Source organism: Clarias gariepinus, chromosome 1 (assembly GCF_024256425.1).
Source record: "Clarias gariepinus isolate MV-2021 ecotype Netherlands chromosome 1, CGAR_prim_01v2, whole genome shotgun sequence".
Lineage (NCBI taxonomy): Eukaryota > Metazoa > Chordata > Actinopteri > Siluriformes > Clariidae > Clarias > Clarias gariepinus.
The window spans coordinates 20454015-20472876 of NC_071100.1; the positions used below are offsets into that span (position 1 = coordinate 20454015).

At 39.4% G+C, this 18862-nt stretch overlaps 1 protein-coding gene across 1 annotated transcript; it reads left to right on the top strand.

Annotated features, from left to right (window-relative positions):
- The first annotated feature begins 7995 nt into the window (after positions 1-7995).
- On the top strand, positions 7996-17585 carry klc2 (kinesin light chain 2). The gene is made up of 14 exons (XM_053497650.1): positions 7996-8330; positions 9596-9846; positions 9945-10248; positions 10334-10550; positions 10626-10815; positions 12412-12585; positions 12714-12813; positions 13135-13184; positions 15068-15135; positions 15218-15326; positions 15437-15580; positions 16655-16779; positions 16905-16962; positions 17072-17585. Exons 2-14 carry the CDS (start codon positions 9619-9621, stop codon positions 17153-17155), a joined length of 1851 nt encoding a protein of 616 aa, XP_053353625.1. The 5' UTR covers positions 7996-8330; positions 9596-9618; the 3' UTR covers positions 17156-17585.
- The last annotated feature ends 1277 nt before the right edge of the window (positions 17586-18862 follow it).

The window sequence follows — 18862 nt, forward strand, 5'->3', positions numbered from 1 at the left end:
GTATAGCGTTCTAAAGTGTTCACACATTGGCAGGTAGCACAGTATCATACAGTATGTGTTATGAGCAAATTATTTGCTTAGAACTATAATTCTGGGAAAAAAAATTACATCGCAATACTTATAAAATCCTAACACAGATCAAATCAACACCTAGGTATCATGTGGGGTGGATTAATATTATATGGCGTGCTATCTAAAGATTTCCATCCCTACTTAGCTTTATTGGTGTTGAAGTGATATAGTGAAGGCTAATGCCAACTCGACTTCTCTTCCTAATTGTAGTTGAATTACTTTTAGCTTTGGAATGAAACATTGGAATAACGTGAAACGTTCTTGTAATATGCAAGTCGTGTTCTTGAATGATTGTATGTACAGTTCCATATTCCACAGTTTTCCCAAGTTAGAGCTAAACAGATTGAGAACAGCTCAGTTCCTGGTCATGGTCATGATCAGTGGAACAAACCCCAGAAAAAGCAGGGACTAAAAATGGAGCCGATGCCACAAATGTTTCTAGAAGTTAATTGCAGGAATTTAAATCATCCTGGATTCTGTGGTGTAAAATTGTAAGCGTAGGTGGAATAATACAGTTCTAGATGGGATAGTAATGTATAACAATAAAATTCATGATGATAACAGCTTTACAACTTGCTGGATCAAGCTAAAACCGATCTCATCTCTTTCTGTTCCTTTTGAGGAAATGATCACTCGTTTACTTGTCAGCTCCACTGCTTCTCTGTCATGTCCTCTTTGATCCAGGATCACACGCATGGTGTGCGTCGCTCTTTTCAGAGCAGATCAAATCGTCATTATCAGACTTAAACTTAAAGAGCTAAGAAACACGGAGCTACAGTCTCCCTTTACCTGCTAAGCAGCTACATGGTTGTCGTAACGTGCAGCTTGTGCTAAAGTGATGGTCTACTCTGTCTAGGACGTGTGTGAGACGTATGTGTCGGTGTCAAAGTGATAGAGTTTTAGTATGTGAAAACAATACGTCCTAACCTCAGAAACAACGTCGTGCCACAGTAAGAGTGATGCTTCTTGATGTATGTGTGTAAGTGTGATTGTGTGTGTGAGAGAGCAAGACATGTTAAAATCCTGCACCAAGGTCACGTGACACACTTTGGTGGTTAAATGCATAAAAGATAAATTGACGTCTTCACAGACTGTGGAACTCTGCAGACGCTACATTAGGTAGCATCAAAGACAAGATGGAAAATGACAGGTTTTAAAGGATTTTTATGTCATGACATGACAAACTGAGGTGTGTTGAAAGTATTACTACAAAATTTGTGTTACAGTTTAGGTGGGTCAGTATTTTTTTTATCATTAAAAAAAACTTTTTGGAGTGGATGTTAAGCAGTAGTGTTTTCTATTCTTTATTTTCTATTCACTTATTCAGTACTGTTTATGGAGTAAGGTTCACTTAACAAACATTATTTACAGCATGGACTACAGCAATGAATTCACCTTATATCATCTTATACTAACTTTTAATTTACAATGAATATTCTCTGAATATGAACCTAATAGTGAAAAAATTTAGAAAGGGAAAATAATGATAAATCCTATAATTGTACGCCCCCCCCCCCCCCCTCCCCATTAAATAACATGAAATGATGTGGATTAAATTAAAGAAATCTGCACAAATGTTTTACTGCGACTGGCTGCAAAAAAAGGTACAATTGAAAGATTTTGAATAAAAATTTGAGCAGCAACCTAATTTCCATTTGTTTCAAACACACAGCATTGAGCATCACAAATGATAATCACCGGTCTGATCATCTGTCATCATCTGCACCTGTTCCTTACTGGTTCATGGCTCAAGTTAGATTCTTAGGTCACTGTGGCTTAATGAACTGAAAACATTCCTCTGAACCTGGTCAGGTACAGGGACTAGACTAAAAATGAGAGCCTGGAGCACTACTTTTCAAGACTGCGTTGAAAAATACAAGAAAATCTGGCTCTTTGTAGGCAAAATATGATGGGCCAATAACCTTTGTAGTACTGTATATGGTGAAGTTGAAGGAGTCTCCAGTGTCAGGATGCATTTACTATGAAGTACACTAACGGGAAAACCTTTAGGACAATCAAGACTCTGTTTCTAACTAACAATTTTGTTGTATCGAGTTTAAGACCAAGGGATGGGCTATAAGCAGTCGCTCTATCATTCAGTGATAAAAGGACAGTTTATAGCCCTTATTGGCGTTCCTAATTATCTGATCTAACATTATGATACATCCTCATTCAACTAAAAAAAAAAAAAAAAGTAAATTGCTGTGGTAATAAAAGAATAAAACACTCCGTGATCTGCAGTTATAGGAAAATAATCAACTCCAGGGCTTCACATCAGGCGTTGTCAAACCACCATGATGTAGAGTATCTTAGCTGATTATGATCTAAAATCTCTAATTTAATTAAACAAACAAAAAAAGCATGACCGTCAGGTTCAAGAAAGGTTTCAAAATATAATCTCTGATGTCACCTTTAATGACAACTGATGCTGTAAATAAAGTTACTTAAGAGATCCTTAAGTCACAGATGATTTATAACACACCACTAGTGACCACCTTCCACTGATTATTATGGCAAAGTATTATACAGGATCGTATCCTTTATAAGTATTATAAAGGAACGTATTGAGTTATTATGGAACATATCCTGTTTCCAGGCCATGTGATGATCCATAGAAATGACTTTGAGTCAGTTCTGCTTTAGTAGATCCTCCACTCGATTTAGGATCACGAATCGCATCATGAATAATTTGGCTAAATTTGCCGGGTGGCGCACACAAGTGATTTGTATCAGATGTGACTGTAATAACTTATGCTAAGTGTACACATAGATTCTTTTGTGCGAAATCCTTTAATCGTGAACATGTTTAAGAACTTTCCAGATGCACACACCCCTATATACATATCTATATACACGTGGATTATAAGTAAAGCAAAGGGAACACAGAAGGTGTGAAAGGGTGTGCTGCTGCCAAAAAATGTCAGCTGTTACATTTTATATAACTGTGTTTTTGATGTAAATGTCAAGTACTATCACTTTTATCCAACGTTTTGCAGCATTTTTAAAGTACAGTCGTTTCATTCCGTTTCGTTTCCAGTAACCCCTCAGTCACGTCAATATCATCTCTCAATCACCGTCCTGTTCTCTCATCACGTACAGTGCATGTTCTCTCTTTTTCCTCTCTCTCTTTCTTTCTCTCTTACACTCGTTGTGTGTTGTTCAGTCTGTTCTGATGCCTGGCTGTATCCGACTCTAAACCAGTCATCGTATCTGTGTTTGGTGTGACGTGAAAAGGTTTCTTGTCTGTATCATATGAACAACAGATCTGCAAACACATCGTTTGCAGAGTGAATTGTTTTTATTTTCTTTCCACTTCCGCCCAAGAGCCTGATTTACTAAAATGATCGAGAACGCTGTGCTCGTGTGTTTGATCTCAAGAGAATATTGTTCTTGAACTCCAGAAGCGATGGTGTGTTCTAGTCTTTGGCTCGCATTAAAACCCCCGAGGCAGAGTGAGGTAGAGTAGATTAGCACGTCGCTATAAAAGCAGAGCTTGTGGATTAAACAAGTATTTAATTTTTCGCACGTCTTAGGTTGTTTTAGCAATCCTCAGCCACTTGCCTATACAATATCAACAGTGCTTGTACATATATTAAAAAGTGCTTGTAATATGAACCTAAGGTCTTTTATTGTTTTTTTTTTTTTTTTTTTTTGTATTAAACATGTTTTTGTAGTACTGCCTTTTCATTATTTCAGTTCTCGATGGGGTAATGTGTGGGATAAATTGAAAGTGTTCATTTTTTTTAATAAACACACCTTATTTGTACTGTGCTTTGTATGCGTGTGATTATTGGCTTAAGTAGATCATCTCCTTCTAGACCAGGTACAGTTAATTAAATTACCTTAAAATGTTTAGAAGCGCATTCAGTTTCCTTATACATTTAAAAATATTCTAATACGTTAAATCGTAACAACTTTTCAGTCTTTAAAGTGCTCCCATATAATGTGTAATTCACTTTTTATTTATTTTAGACATTCACATAGATCTCCAGTGTGAGTGTACAAACAAAAATATGTGAAGGGGGGAAATCCTGCTTTTATTCCTTATTGCATTTACTGTTTATTGTATAAACTGATCTGCAATGCACACGGACCCGGTGACCAAGGTTGGCCAGTGCTTAATCAAGCCAATTAGATTTTCAACTGTTATGACCTTGTATAAGAAGATGCCCATCGCCCAACTTGTTCCTCAACTCTGTGTGTCAGAGGTAGCTCATTTTATAGTACATAAAGTACATTGAAATAAAGAGAGTTTGAGGTATTTTAGCTGGCGTAAACATACTTTTTGTGGTACCCCTGAGACCTGTGTTGACTTAAACTGGACCTTTAGGAGTATGTACAATGTGTTTTAACATTGGCTGACCTTGCATCAGGCTGTATATCACCTCCAGATCACTGATTATTTTCCCGTAACTGAATGCTTCCACGAGTTTTATTTCTTACTAAATAAACACTGGAGTATGTTTTATGGACATTCATGTGTGCTTGGCCATTTCAGGGGAAAACTAGCTTTGAATTCATTATGCAAAATCAGAAGGTACACCCTTTTTTTTATGCAGTATATCCCAAAAGTCTGGATCTATAGGTATTTGTCCTTATATTTCAGACCAAAGATGGCCTTAAACCTTAAAACGATTCTTTGTAATCGTTTAAAATCAGTAGTTGTAGTATGAATAAATCAAAATGATCAGCTTGTCCCTGATGAGCAAACTGAAGGCAACAGTGGTAAGAAAATTCCACTGCTAAACTATTAAGTCTTTAAAGAACAGCTGTCTGCAGCAGCCAAGTCAATCTTCATGGTTAAGTGGAACCATCCCCAATCACCAGGGGCCTCATGTATCAACGCTGCGTACGCACAAAAACTTTGCTTACGCCAGTTTTCACGGTCGGATTTACTGACAGTGAAATTAACGTGTATTGTGAAGCAAGTGAGTTATCAAATACCTTGTTGGTGAACTTATCAGCACAGTTATGCTTGTTTACCAGCTAAACCAGCACCAGACCATCACTACCCAGCAAGACCAATGCTGGTGGTAAGGTTTCATCTGTGTAGGTATGCTGGTCTTCCATAAGTTATGCTGGTTCACAATACAAATAAATCTGTCAAACCACTGACAAAACAAGCCAGAGAAAGCAATTAAGAAAACAATCATAATTAATAATAATTAACCAGCACAGACCAACATATAAATAATGCTGCTGGATTTTTCAACAGGGAAGTAGGAGGGGATGAGACAGAATTTTGTACCCCAAGTCAAGCAGTTAATTGTGAATCTCCTTCGCATTGTTTCCCTTTAAATGCAAGAAACGAATTTTGACTCTCTGGCTGCGTTGTGCAGAACTATAGCAAGTGAGTTATCAAAAAAAAGAGGATTTCAAAAAGGGGCGTGACATGTCTTAAAGCACTTCAAAAATGCTTCAAGACAAAAATTAAGATGGCTGCCATTTTTTAACGAGTGGGAGTTGGGACAAAAAAATTGGGTTTTTTTATTTTCATGGCAATACCAACAATTGGTATTGGCCTTATTAGAGTACATTGTCAATGGCCAAATCCGAAGGGAACGCGTTTTTAGGGATCACAGTGATTTTCTGGCCCACAATAATGACTGGCTTATTAGCTGTTTCAGATTTTCAAAAGCTATCCTCTTGGAGCTCTGTGCTGAGTTGGGTCCAAATTCGGAAAGAGAGACAGCGAGGAGCCATGCATTACCCGTTCTCTTAAAGGTGCTGACAACGCTTGGTTTCCTGGCAACTGGTTCTATCCAAAGGGAACTGGCAGACCGCTCGGGGTTAAGCCAGTCGTCTTTGAGCCGTGCAATGCCAGCTGTATGGGACGGGATCATCGGCATGTCTAGCGGGTATATAAGGTTTCATATTCACTAATTTTCAGTTCATTTTAGTGACAAGTTTCAAAAATATTTTTGTTGAGACTGAAACTGCTGAAAGCGCACTCTGTTTATTTTATTTTATAAAAGCACAATGTTTTGTTGATATGTGAGTGTACATTAACGAATGTAGACCCTTTTACAGATTCAAATGATGTATTACACTTACAGTATGTGTATGATTAAAAATGACAAAGTTCTTTTCATGGTTACCAGAAAAAATGCAAGTGGTCCCACCGCCAGGATCATCAACCCCATGCTGCTGGTGCTGGTCCCCAGCATACCAGCACCAAAACACAACATATTCTGGTATAAGTGCTGGTCAAGCTGGTGATGAGCTATGCTGGTCTATGCTGTTTTTTTTATGTTTTAATTGATTTCAATTGATTACTTTTTAAAAATATGCATTTATTGTCAGTGGATTTATATAAAAGGTTTGTATTGTGTTTTAGACAACCCAGCAGATATTTAATAAATGTTAAATAATGTATTTACATGTTTTTAGTAAATTGATAATTTCAGATAACACTACACGATCCTTGTATTTACATTACACACAATTTTTCAGTACTAGCTATTAAAATACAAGATAATGAGATAAAATTTTAACTAGCAAAACCTTGCTGGTGGCCAAGTGAAAGTAACTATACCTTGTTGGTGAACTTATCAGCACAGTTATGCTTGTTTACCAGCTAAACCAGCACCAGACCATCACTACCCAGCAAGACCAATGCTGGTGGTAAGGTTTCATCTGTGTAGGTATGCTGGTCTTCCATAAGTTATGCTGGTTCACAATACAAATAAATCTGTCAAACCACTGACAAAACAAGCCAGAGAAAGCAATTAAGAAAACAATCATAATTAATAATAATTAACCAGCACAGACCAACATATAAATAATGCTGCTGGATTTTTCAACAGGGAAGTAGGAGGGGATGAGACAGAATTTTGTACCCCAAGTCAAGCAGTTAATTGTGAATCTCCTTCGCATTGTTTCCCTTTAAATGCAAGAAACGAATTTTGACTCTCTGGCTGCGTTGTGCAGAACTATACCATGTTTTTTTTTAAACAAGAAGAAATGTTAATGACCATCTCACTTCCGGGGACATAATTCGAGCAAATATTTTCCATTGTTTACATAAGATAATACGAATTTACGAACACCCCGCATAATGATGAGGATGGATGACTCCATCTAGGAACCTCTGTAGTCCAACTTGGGACTGTGATGGCCAATGGTGACCATTGTATTTGGACCTTCAGGCAACATTCACACTGTAAGGTTTTATAATATTTGGAATCTAATTAGAAGATTCCTGTGCCCTGAGAACAGACCCCTCACTGTGCTTCCTTATGTCTTATGTGGTAACACCTTTTATATCCTGTGTCCAGACGGGGATACATTCAAATGGCTCTTGTCCACTAGAACCCCTTCGTTTAATCAGGAGAATGCTAATTATTTCCCCTCTCCTGTCTGTCCCCGGGCCTCTCACTGACATGACATGACATGTTGATGTTCGGAACACAGCACCGCTTTAAATGTGCTCTCTTTGCTGAGAATAAACAGAGATTTTCAGATATCATGCCTGCGAGTGTGTGTTTGTCTCTCACGGTCGATCGGGCCCGGCCCGGTAAGTGTATCAAGGTGCTGCGGACCCAACAAGCAATAACTCTTCTTCTCTTAGCTTAAAGCATATCTCAATCAAGACAAGCCACTGTGCCACTCAATTGAGTATAACGGTCAAGATGGACTACATTTGGAGTCACAAAAAAAGCTCATATAGGAATGAACTCAGGTCAATATGAACTCAGGGTGTATACATTTTGTAAGGACAAAGGGGACTAATTATGGGAAGACATTATAAATAAAAGTGTGAGGAGGCCATGGCTTTCATTAGCTTAGCACTGAGGGAAATAACGGTCATTTCGGGGACGGGGGGGTTAATGAGAGAAGGGGGTGCGCGCGCGCTGACGTCACGCCATCACGCCGCGCTGGATTGTGGGAGCCGCTTGGCACAAACAGCCATTTTCAGTTTGCGGCTGTCAGTCAGTTAAACTACCGGGAGCCTCTCTCCCTTGGTTAATCTTACATATATTTATTTATACGATTATTTCATTACTGTTATAGAGAATGGACAGAGGAAAGGGTTTATGCGTCTGGGATAAAACTTTAGTCTTAATGTGCTGAGAATCCTGCGCTGAGTTTATCCGCCTTTAATATAGCGGTTTGTTATTCAGGATGCTTCAGCTGGAGAGAGCAGCTTCACAGCTCAGCACGGATTAAAACCGATTTTCTGCGACAAAACAAACTATTTATTTAATCTCAAACGCTATCTTCATCCCTGGAAGACTCCTTACCCGTTAGAGAAGAAGGTAAATCTATACATTTAAGAGTTTGAGTGTATTGTCTGTTAGCCTAAGCTTTTAGGCTAAAAACAATAGCTAGCTCACGAAATCCGACATTTATTGGTCTGATAAATGTTTACAACAGGATATTATGCATTTATATATATAAAAATCACTCATGTATTGCTTACATATAGCACAATAGGGTTAAAGATTGACTGATAAATTGGGCATGCGCACTTCATAGCCATCTTCACATGATCGTATAGGCCTAATAATGCGACTTATATTGATTTGAACTATTTTTCAGACATTTAGAGATTATAATCATCATATCATATATCAATAAATACGTAAGTCAGCCCTGATTTTGTGCTTTTTTTGTTTCCTAATTCGCCATGGTCACCTTGAAGGTGTTGGGGATCATCTTCTTTTAATTTCCTGTCATATTTCCCATAACTTTAGGCAAAATCCGATTATATACGAGCTGAAACAGAGATGAGTAACTTGAGGTTTAAACACAAAAAGGATTTGATGTTTGATTGCGGTTCAGCATCATGCTGCATTGCAGGGTGTGGAGATGGAGACAAGAGGCAGGAGGAAGGGTGTTTTGGAGACATCTAGCGGCTGAGGGAGGAAGCGCAGCTCAGAAGGCCGTGTTTATTTTAATGAGAAATTCTGCTTACTCAGGATCTTGGTGGTGTGATGTTTTTTATGTTTGCTTCACAACCATGCACTGCAGAGCTGAGAGCTGACCCTGTGTTTTCTGGCGTTAACGCAGAGGTGTCAGTGGTCACGGATATGCTGAGTGTGTTTTCTAGTTCACTAAACACAGACTTTCAGAGAAGTGCAGCGACCGCTCAGGGAGGAGACTGATGATGATGATAATGATGTAACCCGACCCTTAATGGCTTCCTGACATCCAGTATTTGGATTTCACCTCTGGATTCAGCTTTCTCTCTCCCTCTCTTCTTTTGTTTCCCCATCTTTCTTTGCTTTAAAATGCCTGATGTGAGCACAGGCCTAGAGTTTCGTTATGGTGTATTACGGAGTCAAACCTGATACTCATTTGAAAAGGATGTTTCCCAGGGGACAGGGAATCTAATTGTTTGAGCCGTACTGGAAAATTTAATATTGTCGAACGTCACTGGGATTAATTTAATAATCTTCAAAAAGGATGTACTCTGGTTATTTGCAGGGAGGCTGACAAAATGACAATCTGTTTTGATTTGCTAGAAAGCTGATTTTTTTTGCAGATACAGTATATAGATTTATATCTCTTGTGCCGCCAGTGACTGCAGAACGTTCTCAGGCGATGTCCACTATGGTGTACCCAAGGGAGGAGGTCATGGAGCGGCTGAGTCAGGATGAGATCGTGATGAACACAAAGGCGGTGATGCAAGGGCTGGAGACGCTACGAGGCGAGCACGCTCAGCTCCTCAACTCGCTGCTGGACTGCACTCCGCCTCCGGCCGCGCAGGAGAAATCTGGACTGCTCCGCAAGAGCCTGGAGGCCATCGAGCTGGGCCTGGGGGAGGCGCAGGTAATCCGACTGGGCTTCGAGCCATATCTCTCACTTTCTTGCTCACCTCTCTTACAAGCATAACAGATTGTGAAGGTCAGCACCTGTGTTCTCTGCAGGTCATCATCGCACTGTCTGGTCACCTGAGCGCCGTGGAGTCGGAGAAGCAGAAGCTGCGCGCTCAGGTGCGCCGCCTGTGCCAGGAGAACCAGTGGCTGCGGGACGAGTTGGCCAGCACCCAGCACAAGCTGCAGAAGAGCGAGCAGAATGTGGCTCAGCTCGAGGAGGAAAAGAAGCACCTCGAGTTCATGAACCAGATACGCAAGTTCGACGATGACGCCACACCCTCAGAGGAGAAATCCGGAGAGAAAGAAAAGGACAACCTGGACGATCTGTTTCCCAACGACGATGAGCATGGACAAGGTGAGGAAGGGTGTAAAACTGAGTAAGTGAATTAATCTTAAAACGTAAACTATAGTAATGATTTTGGCCGTGTATTGTGTCGCAGCCCAGCGCAGCGGCGAGGTGGCAGCACAGCAAGGAGGATACGAGATCCCGGCTCGGCTCAGGACGTTGCACAACCTGGTGATTCAGTACGCCTCTCAGGGCAGGTACGAGGTGGCAGTGCCTCTCTGCAAACAAGCCCTGGAAGACCTGGAGAAGACCTCGGGCCACGACCACCCCGACGTTGCTACCATGCTCAACATCCTCGCTCTTGTCTACAGGTAAGGACTTTGTGTGTGTGAGTGTAATGTTGCATGTTATCAGGGACCCTAAACGATAAGCTGTTCTCTGTGTAGGGACCAGAATAAGTACAAAGAAGCGGCTCACCTGCTAAACGACGCGCTAGCAATCCGTGAGAAGACCCTGGGGAAGGATCACCCCGCCGTAGCGGCCACACTCAACAACCTGGCTGTTCTGTATGGCAAGAGGGGCAAGTACAAGGAAGCTGAACCATTGTGCAAGAGGGCGCTGGAGATCAGGGAGAAGGTGCGACAAATCAATTTTTTTTTTCGCCTTTATATTTAGTGCATCAAAGGAAAAAATGTAATTCAGTAATTAATGTCATTTGGCCCACATTGCCTTAAGGACTGCATGTGGCAGGTATACATATATAAGATGGCTGTGCTGAGTCTGAGTAGAACTTGTATACAGTTATGCCTCTGAAATGTTGAAATCTCCAGTTTCCTCTCACATTTTAAGATGGATGAAACTCCAATTTGTCGCCAAGGTGCACAGTACAAAAAAAAAGTTGCGCAATCTAATATTCATTTGATAGTCTTTAGCTTTGAGCAATGTAAAACCTTTCCCACCTTGACCTCCCTGATGGCTGCAGCATCACCCTGGAAATCGAACTCTAGTGGTCTTCAGATGATAGTACAAAACAAACACTTTATCGTCATGCCATTTAAAAGCTACCTATTAATTATTTTTTGTAGGTTTGGTTACCGAATTTCCCCAGATAAGAACGGACCGGAGTTCTATAAACAAGTTGTACAAAAAAATAGACACTGCAGTGCACCAGATACCAATATTTACAACTATATTCAATATTTTCAGTGTGTGTAAAATGTCTAAAGTCCAGTATATTGTATGTGTATGTGGGAGAAATGAGTTAGCCTCACCAGTTTTAATAAATCAGTCCGGAAGCACGATGATAGAAAATCGCTGTCCTGTAAAGCTGTTCTGATGGTAAAAAATCCTAAAAATAAATTTCCTCAACAACCTCCTTAAATCATCAACAAAAGAGTTCACAGTCCAATACAGTGGAAAACAGCTTTGAAACAAAATGGCGTCTGGAATTCCCCTTGTGATTTAAAGAGGCTGAGACAACACTAAGATTAATTTCCTTAGGCGCATTTAAATTTTTTTACCACATGAGGTAAAAAAGGGGGGAGGGGGACAGAGATTTAGTCAAGTGGATTGATATGCTTTACAATGTATATTTGTGTCAAAGGTGTATAAGACTCACTTTGTCGGTTAAAGAACAATGAATGTCTTATGAATGTGCTCCCGAAACAGAACTCATTCGTAAGTCTGGGACTACCTGTATACAATTTGAGGATATATTTCGTTTTCATTTTTCAGGTGTCATTGACCGCCTTTAGCTTTGATTACGGTGCACAGTGTGGTGGTGAATTCATGTAAATACTCATGCTCCCAGAACCACTTTTTTACTATTCGAGTCCATATACCTCTATATGTGATAACCTGGTCATTCCATACATTCAGGTCATCACCTCAATGTTAGCTGACATTTTATTGCCACATAACACTGCGGAGCCTAGACCTGACCTGCTCAGTAATTTGACCTATCTAAAATGATGACCTTTTGTTTTTGGGTGAGGCAGTGGGTGAATATATATTTAGTGGCCTGCAAATGACTAACATCCTGTTTAGATTGTATATTTCCACCTTGAGCCTCTGGTTCCAACATGACCCTGACAAGGATAAACTGTCTGTACTGAAGATGAATACAATGCTTCAAATGGGTCAGGAAGCTGAAAGACAACCCTTTCATTTTAGATTAAATGTTTTAATCTGCTATAAACTAACACATGCTCATTATCATGTCGTATTGGACAGGTTTTGGGTAAGTACCACCCCGATGTGGCGAAGCAGCTGAATAACCTGGCGCTGCTGTGCCAGAACCAGGGGAAGTACGAGGAAGTGGTGTACTACTACAGCCGTGCGCTGGAGATCTATGAGAGCAAGCTGGGGGCCGACGACCCCAATGTGGCCAAGACCAAAAATAATCTGGTGAGACCTTTTATAGTGATCTTTCTAATGGAAACCTGTTTTAGTGCTCAGGTCAGACATTTATGATGTCATGATGGATGGGAAACTGTACAGGAATGCTGATTATTTCCTGCCCTTTCCTTTGTCAGGCCACGTGCTACCTAAAACAGGGCAAGTTTAAGGACGCTGAGGCACTGTACAAAGAGATCCTGACCCGTGCCCACGAGAAGCAGTTCGGCTCTGTGAACAGTAAGCACGCTCAGCTTTTGTTCCATCTCTCCAGTCAGGATAAGCAGAGCGAGATTAAAAAGCTGAGTCGTTTCTCAGGAGGATTGTGGTCCTAATCCTGTCCTTTTTAACACACAAACAGACTTATACCTCCTACTGCGTAAATTAAAAGCCTTAAAGCCAGTTAGAGCTTAGTAAGCTGACCAGTATTGTACGTAGCTAACGACACACATGCACACACAAGCTAAATACAATAACACTACAGAACTATAAGCTTTCTGTTATACCGTGTATACATATTTAATTAATTATTAATGTTCAAATTATTGTCTTTTTCTATAGATGACAACAAGCCCATATGGATGCATGCTGAAGAGAGAGAAGAGAGTAAGGTGAGCGGAAAGCACCATAAACCCTGGGCTTCAGGATACAGCAGTGTTCAAATGTAACACAGTTCCATTCAGGAGGATCCTGTCAATCTGTACCTCTCTTTGTTCTCAGTCTAATAATGGATAGATATTTGCTGTATTGATCCGAAGGAAATTACAAATATCCAGTAGCAAGGATAGTAATACAATGCATATATAGTTGCACTAGCAAGATTGTCACACCATATTCAGCTTAATGACTAGAAGAAAACAAAGTACAATACACAATATACAAAGAAAAATATATAAATATATTTTAAAAAATGGGAGAAATATGTGCAAAATATTTTGGTGAATGAGTGGATAGACTAGTGCAAAAACCGTCATGAAAAAAATAAGATATAGCAATTAAAAGTTGTTGATATTTCGGCTGCTTCAGTCGAAAGTAACAGCAGTAGATGGACAAGTTTACGGACAATTGTTTTAGGTTGAAGATACATTTATTTTTCATTAATATGTGATTCAAAAGTGTGATTCTGCTCCCGTTGGGGATTGCCACAGCACAACAACTTGGCCCAGGTTTTACACCAGATGCCCTTCTTGGCGCATTTTAATCCAGCTTGGGACCGGCACTGCATCCAGTGGCTGGGGTTTGGGCACTGGGTGGGAATTAAACCTAGGCTTTCCACTGGGAGAGACCTCTACCATCGACCCACCAAAATGTCTTAATAAGCGATGTCTTCATTCATTTTAATCACCACCTTTAAAAACATAATGTCAGTTCAACATGCTTGAGCATTACACCCTAGCACAAACACGTTTCAATTTTTTTAATCTTCTAAATGGCACACTTATAAAAACCATATGTATTTTTTTATTCATTGATTATAAAGTGATTTTCCCCCTCATTATATATAATGGAATAAATGTCATTTTCCTTGTAGAACAGATTTAATATGTATAAAATATATAAACTTGTCCATAGTAGTGCTGATGCAATATTGTGTTATGATACACTATTCTAAGATATCGATATAAATTTTGACATATGAAGTAATTTATTTATTTATTGGAAGTTTGTGCATTAATAATGAACACATTTTAAAAATGCAACACTATTGCTGTAGTTACTGAGCAAACGTATAGAGAAAGGCTTTTAAGGATTGTGATATTTATTTATTTATTTAGGTCGACTCCTAATCTGTAATTTTTTATACACTTAAGAGAGTAATAATAATCTTCCAGTATGATTAAGTCCCAGTGATTAATTATACTTTTATACCCTAAAAAGCTACCAGGTTTAAAGAGAAATTGGCTTGCTAATTTAACTCTCAATCCTTTCTACCCCTATCTCACCTATGCGGTTTGACTCACGGTGAGAAGTGGAGTTAGGCACTGTGAGTCGCCGCGATTGCCCGCCGTCGTTCCGCGAAGTTCTGTAAGGACCGCAAGCTTCCGCGAGGACCAGCAAAAAAATTAAACGTTTAGTTTTTCGCACGGAAAGATGGAAACGTACTCACAGTTCCAAAAACTCGCGGTGAATCATGATGAACCGTACTTATGGGGGAATTAATAATGGATTTTGTAAGTAACCTTTTTGGCGCAGTGTAATACAACATGGTCACGGGAAAATACAGGGCATGCTTTTGTGGTTTTTGTTGACCGTGTTAGACAGGAATTCAGTCTAAGCATAGAGAAGGAAAACCCGAGTGACTGTGTCTGTACACAGTGTTTGTGTGTGGTTTAGACTTGGTTTTGGAGGAGCACAGCTGTCCTGACACACATTCAATTCAAGATTTAATATTTAAAAAACTTTATTAATCCCAGAGGGAAATTGCTTATCACTTCAGACCAGCTGAAAAAACAGTGCTTTTATGTTGAACCTTTTTTTTTTATTAATGTTACAGGGCAAGAAGAAAGACTCTAGTCCCTACGGCGAGTATGGCAGCTGGTACAAGGCCTGCAAAGTGGACAGGTATGAGATCATTCATAAGCTTGAGTTTAGCATTTCCTAAATATTGGATACGTGAGCTAATGATTGTAAATGCTGCATGCAGTCCTACAGTCACTAACACACTAAGGAGCCTGGGGGCGCTGTACCGGCGCCAGGGCAAGCTAGAGGCCGCTGAGACTCTGGAAGAGTGTGCCACAAAGAACCGCAAACAGGTACCGCATGCGTGGGATCTACACCTATTAATAATATATATTATTATTATTTTATTTATTTATTTATTTATTTTTTAAAGCATTTTAACAATAATTTAAAATATATTTAGGGCATAGATGCGATTAACCAGAGTAAGGTGGTGGAGTTGCTGAAGGATGGCGGCCCTGGTGGAGACAAACGGCACCACAGAGAGGGACAGAATGGTTCTGGAGGTCCTCGTGACTCTGAGGGAGATGAGGCAGAGTGGAGCGGGGTGTGTATACTTATGTTATCATCCTAAAATTTGCATCAAACTCAGGAATGGGAATCACCCTTCACCACTCGATATAATATTATCATGCCCAGTTGCCGATTCCATATGCATCATGATTTTTTAAATATCCCAATTCGATATTACATTTATCCAATTTTTTTCGTTTTAAACCACTTAAATTTTTTTTGCTCATTTGTAATCATTAGATTTCTCACTTAAAAAGCAAGCACAACATTAACAATACCAACATGAAATACAACTGTTTAACATTTAACATCAAATTAAATTTAGCAAAAAAAAAAAAAAATTCTAGTTTTTACTAAGCAGCACGCTATAATTATTATTTCCAAATAAACTTTGCAAATAATTCACTCCTACCCAAATTCACACATTTTATCCACACTGGATAAAAATGTGTAAATAGTTTGGAGTCCGCGACCCGTAGGATTATAAAAAAAAAAAACTATGGTGTTGTAATACCTCAAACGACTCAACTCAACTTGACAGTGAGCGTGCGGCTTGGTTGGCTGTGAGCATGTAATCTTCTATCGTGGGTACATGAGCCTTCTAACGCACACGATTTTCAACTAATTTGCGCTTAAGTTGGATTAAGACTGGTGTAAGCATGTGTAATGAGTGGGTTTAAGACTAATTGCACATAGTTTGGAGTAAAAATGCAGATCGGAGGCTTTTAACGCATGCGTAAATGTGTTTCTGCTGCGCGTCTTCGAAGCGTCTGCGTTTAGTACAGAACTGTTTATATCTGAGGCTGATCGCCCGATCACCGGTCACAGCCAGTCAAACTAAAAACCATCTAATTCCCAACTGACTGATTAATTTCTATTATAAATGTAAAGTTTTTTTTATTTTTTTATTTTTGGAGTCAGTGTGGCGACATGTGAATCGCCATACAATAGAATCACGATTAATATCTCACTTGATCTCTCCCCTCCTTCTCTAATGAAACTACACCGACATTTAATTAGATATTCTCTGATTAATAAAATGTGGAGATGAGAGAAACTTTGTGAGATTGAGATTATAATCTCTTGTTTGCTTTACCGCCCCCTGCAGGATGGGAGCGGCTCTCTGCGGCGCAGCGGCTCATTAGGGAAGATCCGAGAGGCTCTGAGACGCAGCAGTGAGATGCTGGTGAAGAAGCTGCAAGGTAGCGGCCCACAGGAACCACGGAACCCAGGGTGAGGGAACGATTCGGGGAGTAGCTGTTGATTTACTTTTATTTATTTATTTATTTATTTATTTATTTATTCATTCATTCATACTAGTTTTGACTAAAAGTTCATGCTTATCTTTTGTATGTAAGGATGAAGAGAGCGAGCTCTTTGAACTTCCTTAACAAGAGTGTAGAGGAGACCTCACAGGTGAGTATGTGTACACACACACACACACACACACACACACACACACACACACACACACACACACACACACACACACAATGTTTCATTCTTGTATAATCTGTGTTTTCAGGAAGTGAACAATGGCCTGTCAGAATGTAGAGGACTGAGCACCAGCAACGTGGACCTTTCAAGAAGAAGCTCCCTGATTGGTTAGAAAGTGTGGTCGGGGTATTAAAGAAGGCGGAGCAAAGCAGACAGGCTGTTTGCCTTGAGCAACCAGAACATCATATGGCATAACATTTATTTGTATTTTCCAACATAGCGGTGTCTGCTTTGCTTTGTTCAAGCTGCACTGATCAAATTATTAACACACTGCAGGTAGATAAAGTTACAGTATAATGCCGGAATTGCCCTGCTCTCTGTTCTTTTGGTTCCACAGCCTGAAAAATCCAGCTACACGGTTAACGCAAAACAGCATGCTGCTTACTCTACACTGGATATGTGTCTGCGGTCGAGGCACTCAGTCATATCTCAGAGACATGGCATGGTTTAAAAATGTTACACACCTGCAAGCATTACATTTAATTCATCAGAATGTTACGTACTTGACTAGAGGCTGCATACGTGACTCCACACACACACACCCAAAAATCACCGCTCATCTAGAGTGGTACGAAGTTAATGTAAATTTTGATATTTTTTTTCTTTCATAGATGAACGAATGTGAGGATGGGAACTTTTTTTTGTTTGTTTGTTTTATTTATTTATTTTATATAAAGTGTCATCGCTGTGAAATGAAAAGGTAATACCGTTTAAGTAGAGGTGCTGCCTCACTTTGTGTTTTTTCTTTTTGTGTGTATATATAGGTTTAACTTATTAAAAATGTCATTTCCTTTTTTGTAAACACACATGGTTTTGTTTACAGTGTAGGAAGTTGGTGAATATTTATGGAGAACCAATTCTGCTGCAGTGAAATGAATTGTTCAAGAAACACTGGGCTTTTGTTGTGTGTGTTGTGAGAGCTCTCACTAGTATCTGCTCCTTATGCTGCGAAGGACATTGTTAATCTTGAAACTGGACCCAAGTAATGTCTTGCTGATTTTTTTTTTTTTTAAATTGGTATATAAATGTGAGTATAGTTATTCATTGTTTGTGGCTCAGATTTGAGCATCCAGCAACATCATGCATATATGAATTTGTGATTTTTTTTTTTCCTTTAGTTTTTTTTTTTATGTTTTTTGTGTCTCCGAACAGTAAGTGAACTCTAATTAGAAAAAATCTTTATGCTCATTTATCTAGCTGTTTGTTTAGCATTCTCCTAAACACCGGATATTATGTACGAGCCAAAACTAAGCTGTGTACTCTTGCACAGCTGTACTGTACCTGCTGTGGATTTGTTTAAGACGGTTTTGGGGGGGGGGGGGGGGGGAAGGAGATCCGTATTAAAGGTGCAGTTTGTAATCTTTGGGTTTTGTTTTTAAATGATTCTGCTTTAAAATATAAATTTAAAGATATGTGATGCCACACCAATTGACACTGAAATTGGCTCAGCTCGCAATAAAACTTCGCCCCGCCCCCTTACATGGACTCGCATGGTGTAAATAGTGTTATACCTGTATAATTCTCTAATATGAAAATCGCTACAAATCACATAATTATATTAATGCGCTTGATCTAAAAATGTTTCTATAGTAACAGCTCTATCGATCTACTGAACCTATTCATGAATTCAATTAAATTTAACTAAAGCATGTTAATTAACAAAGAACAAGTTGTAACCATTGATATGGCATAGGTTTCTGTAAGCATTTGTTTGTTTAGCGTTCACAGAAAGCGTCTCCTGTGTCAGTTGGTTTTCCTCGATGAGAACGTCTTCAACATAGAGCAACTGGTTTTAGGTTTCCTATTAACTTAATTATCT

What these genes read in the sequence shown, in the direction of transcription:
- klc2 (XM_053497650.1), top strand. Translation starts at nt 9,619, where the DNA reads ATGTCCACTATGGTGTACCCAAGGGAGGAGGTCATGGAGCGGCTGAGT. An exon ending in CGACGATGAGCATGGACAAG is followed by an intron (nt 10,249 to 10,333) that starts GTGAGGAAGGGT and finishes ATTGTGTCGCAG; the next exon opens with CCCAGCGCAGCGGCGAGGTG. An exon ending in ATGAGGCAGAGTGGAGCGGG is followed by an intron (nt 15,581 to 16,654) that starts GTGTGTATACTT and finishes CGCCCCCTGCAG; the next exon opens with GATGGGAGCGGCTCTCTGCG.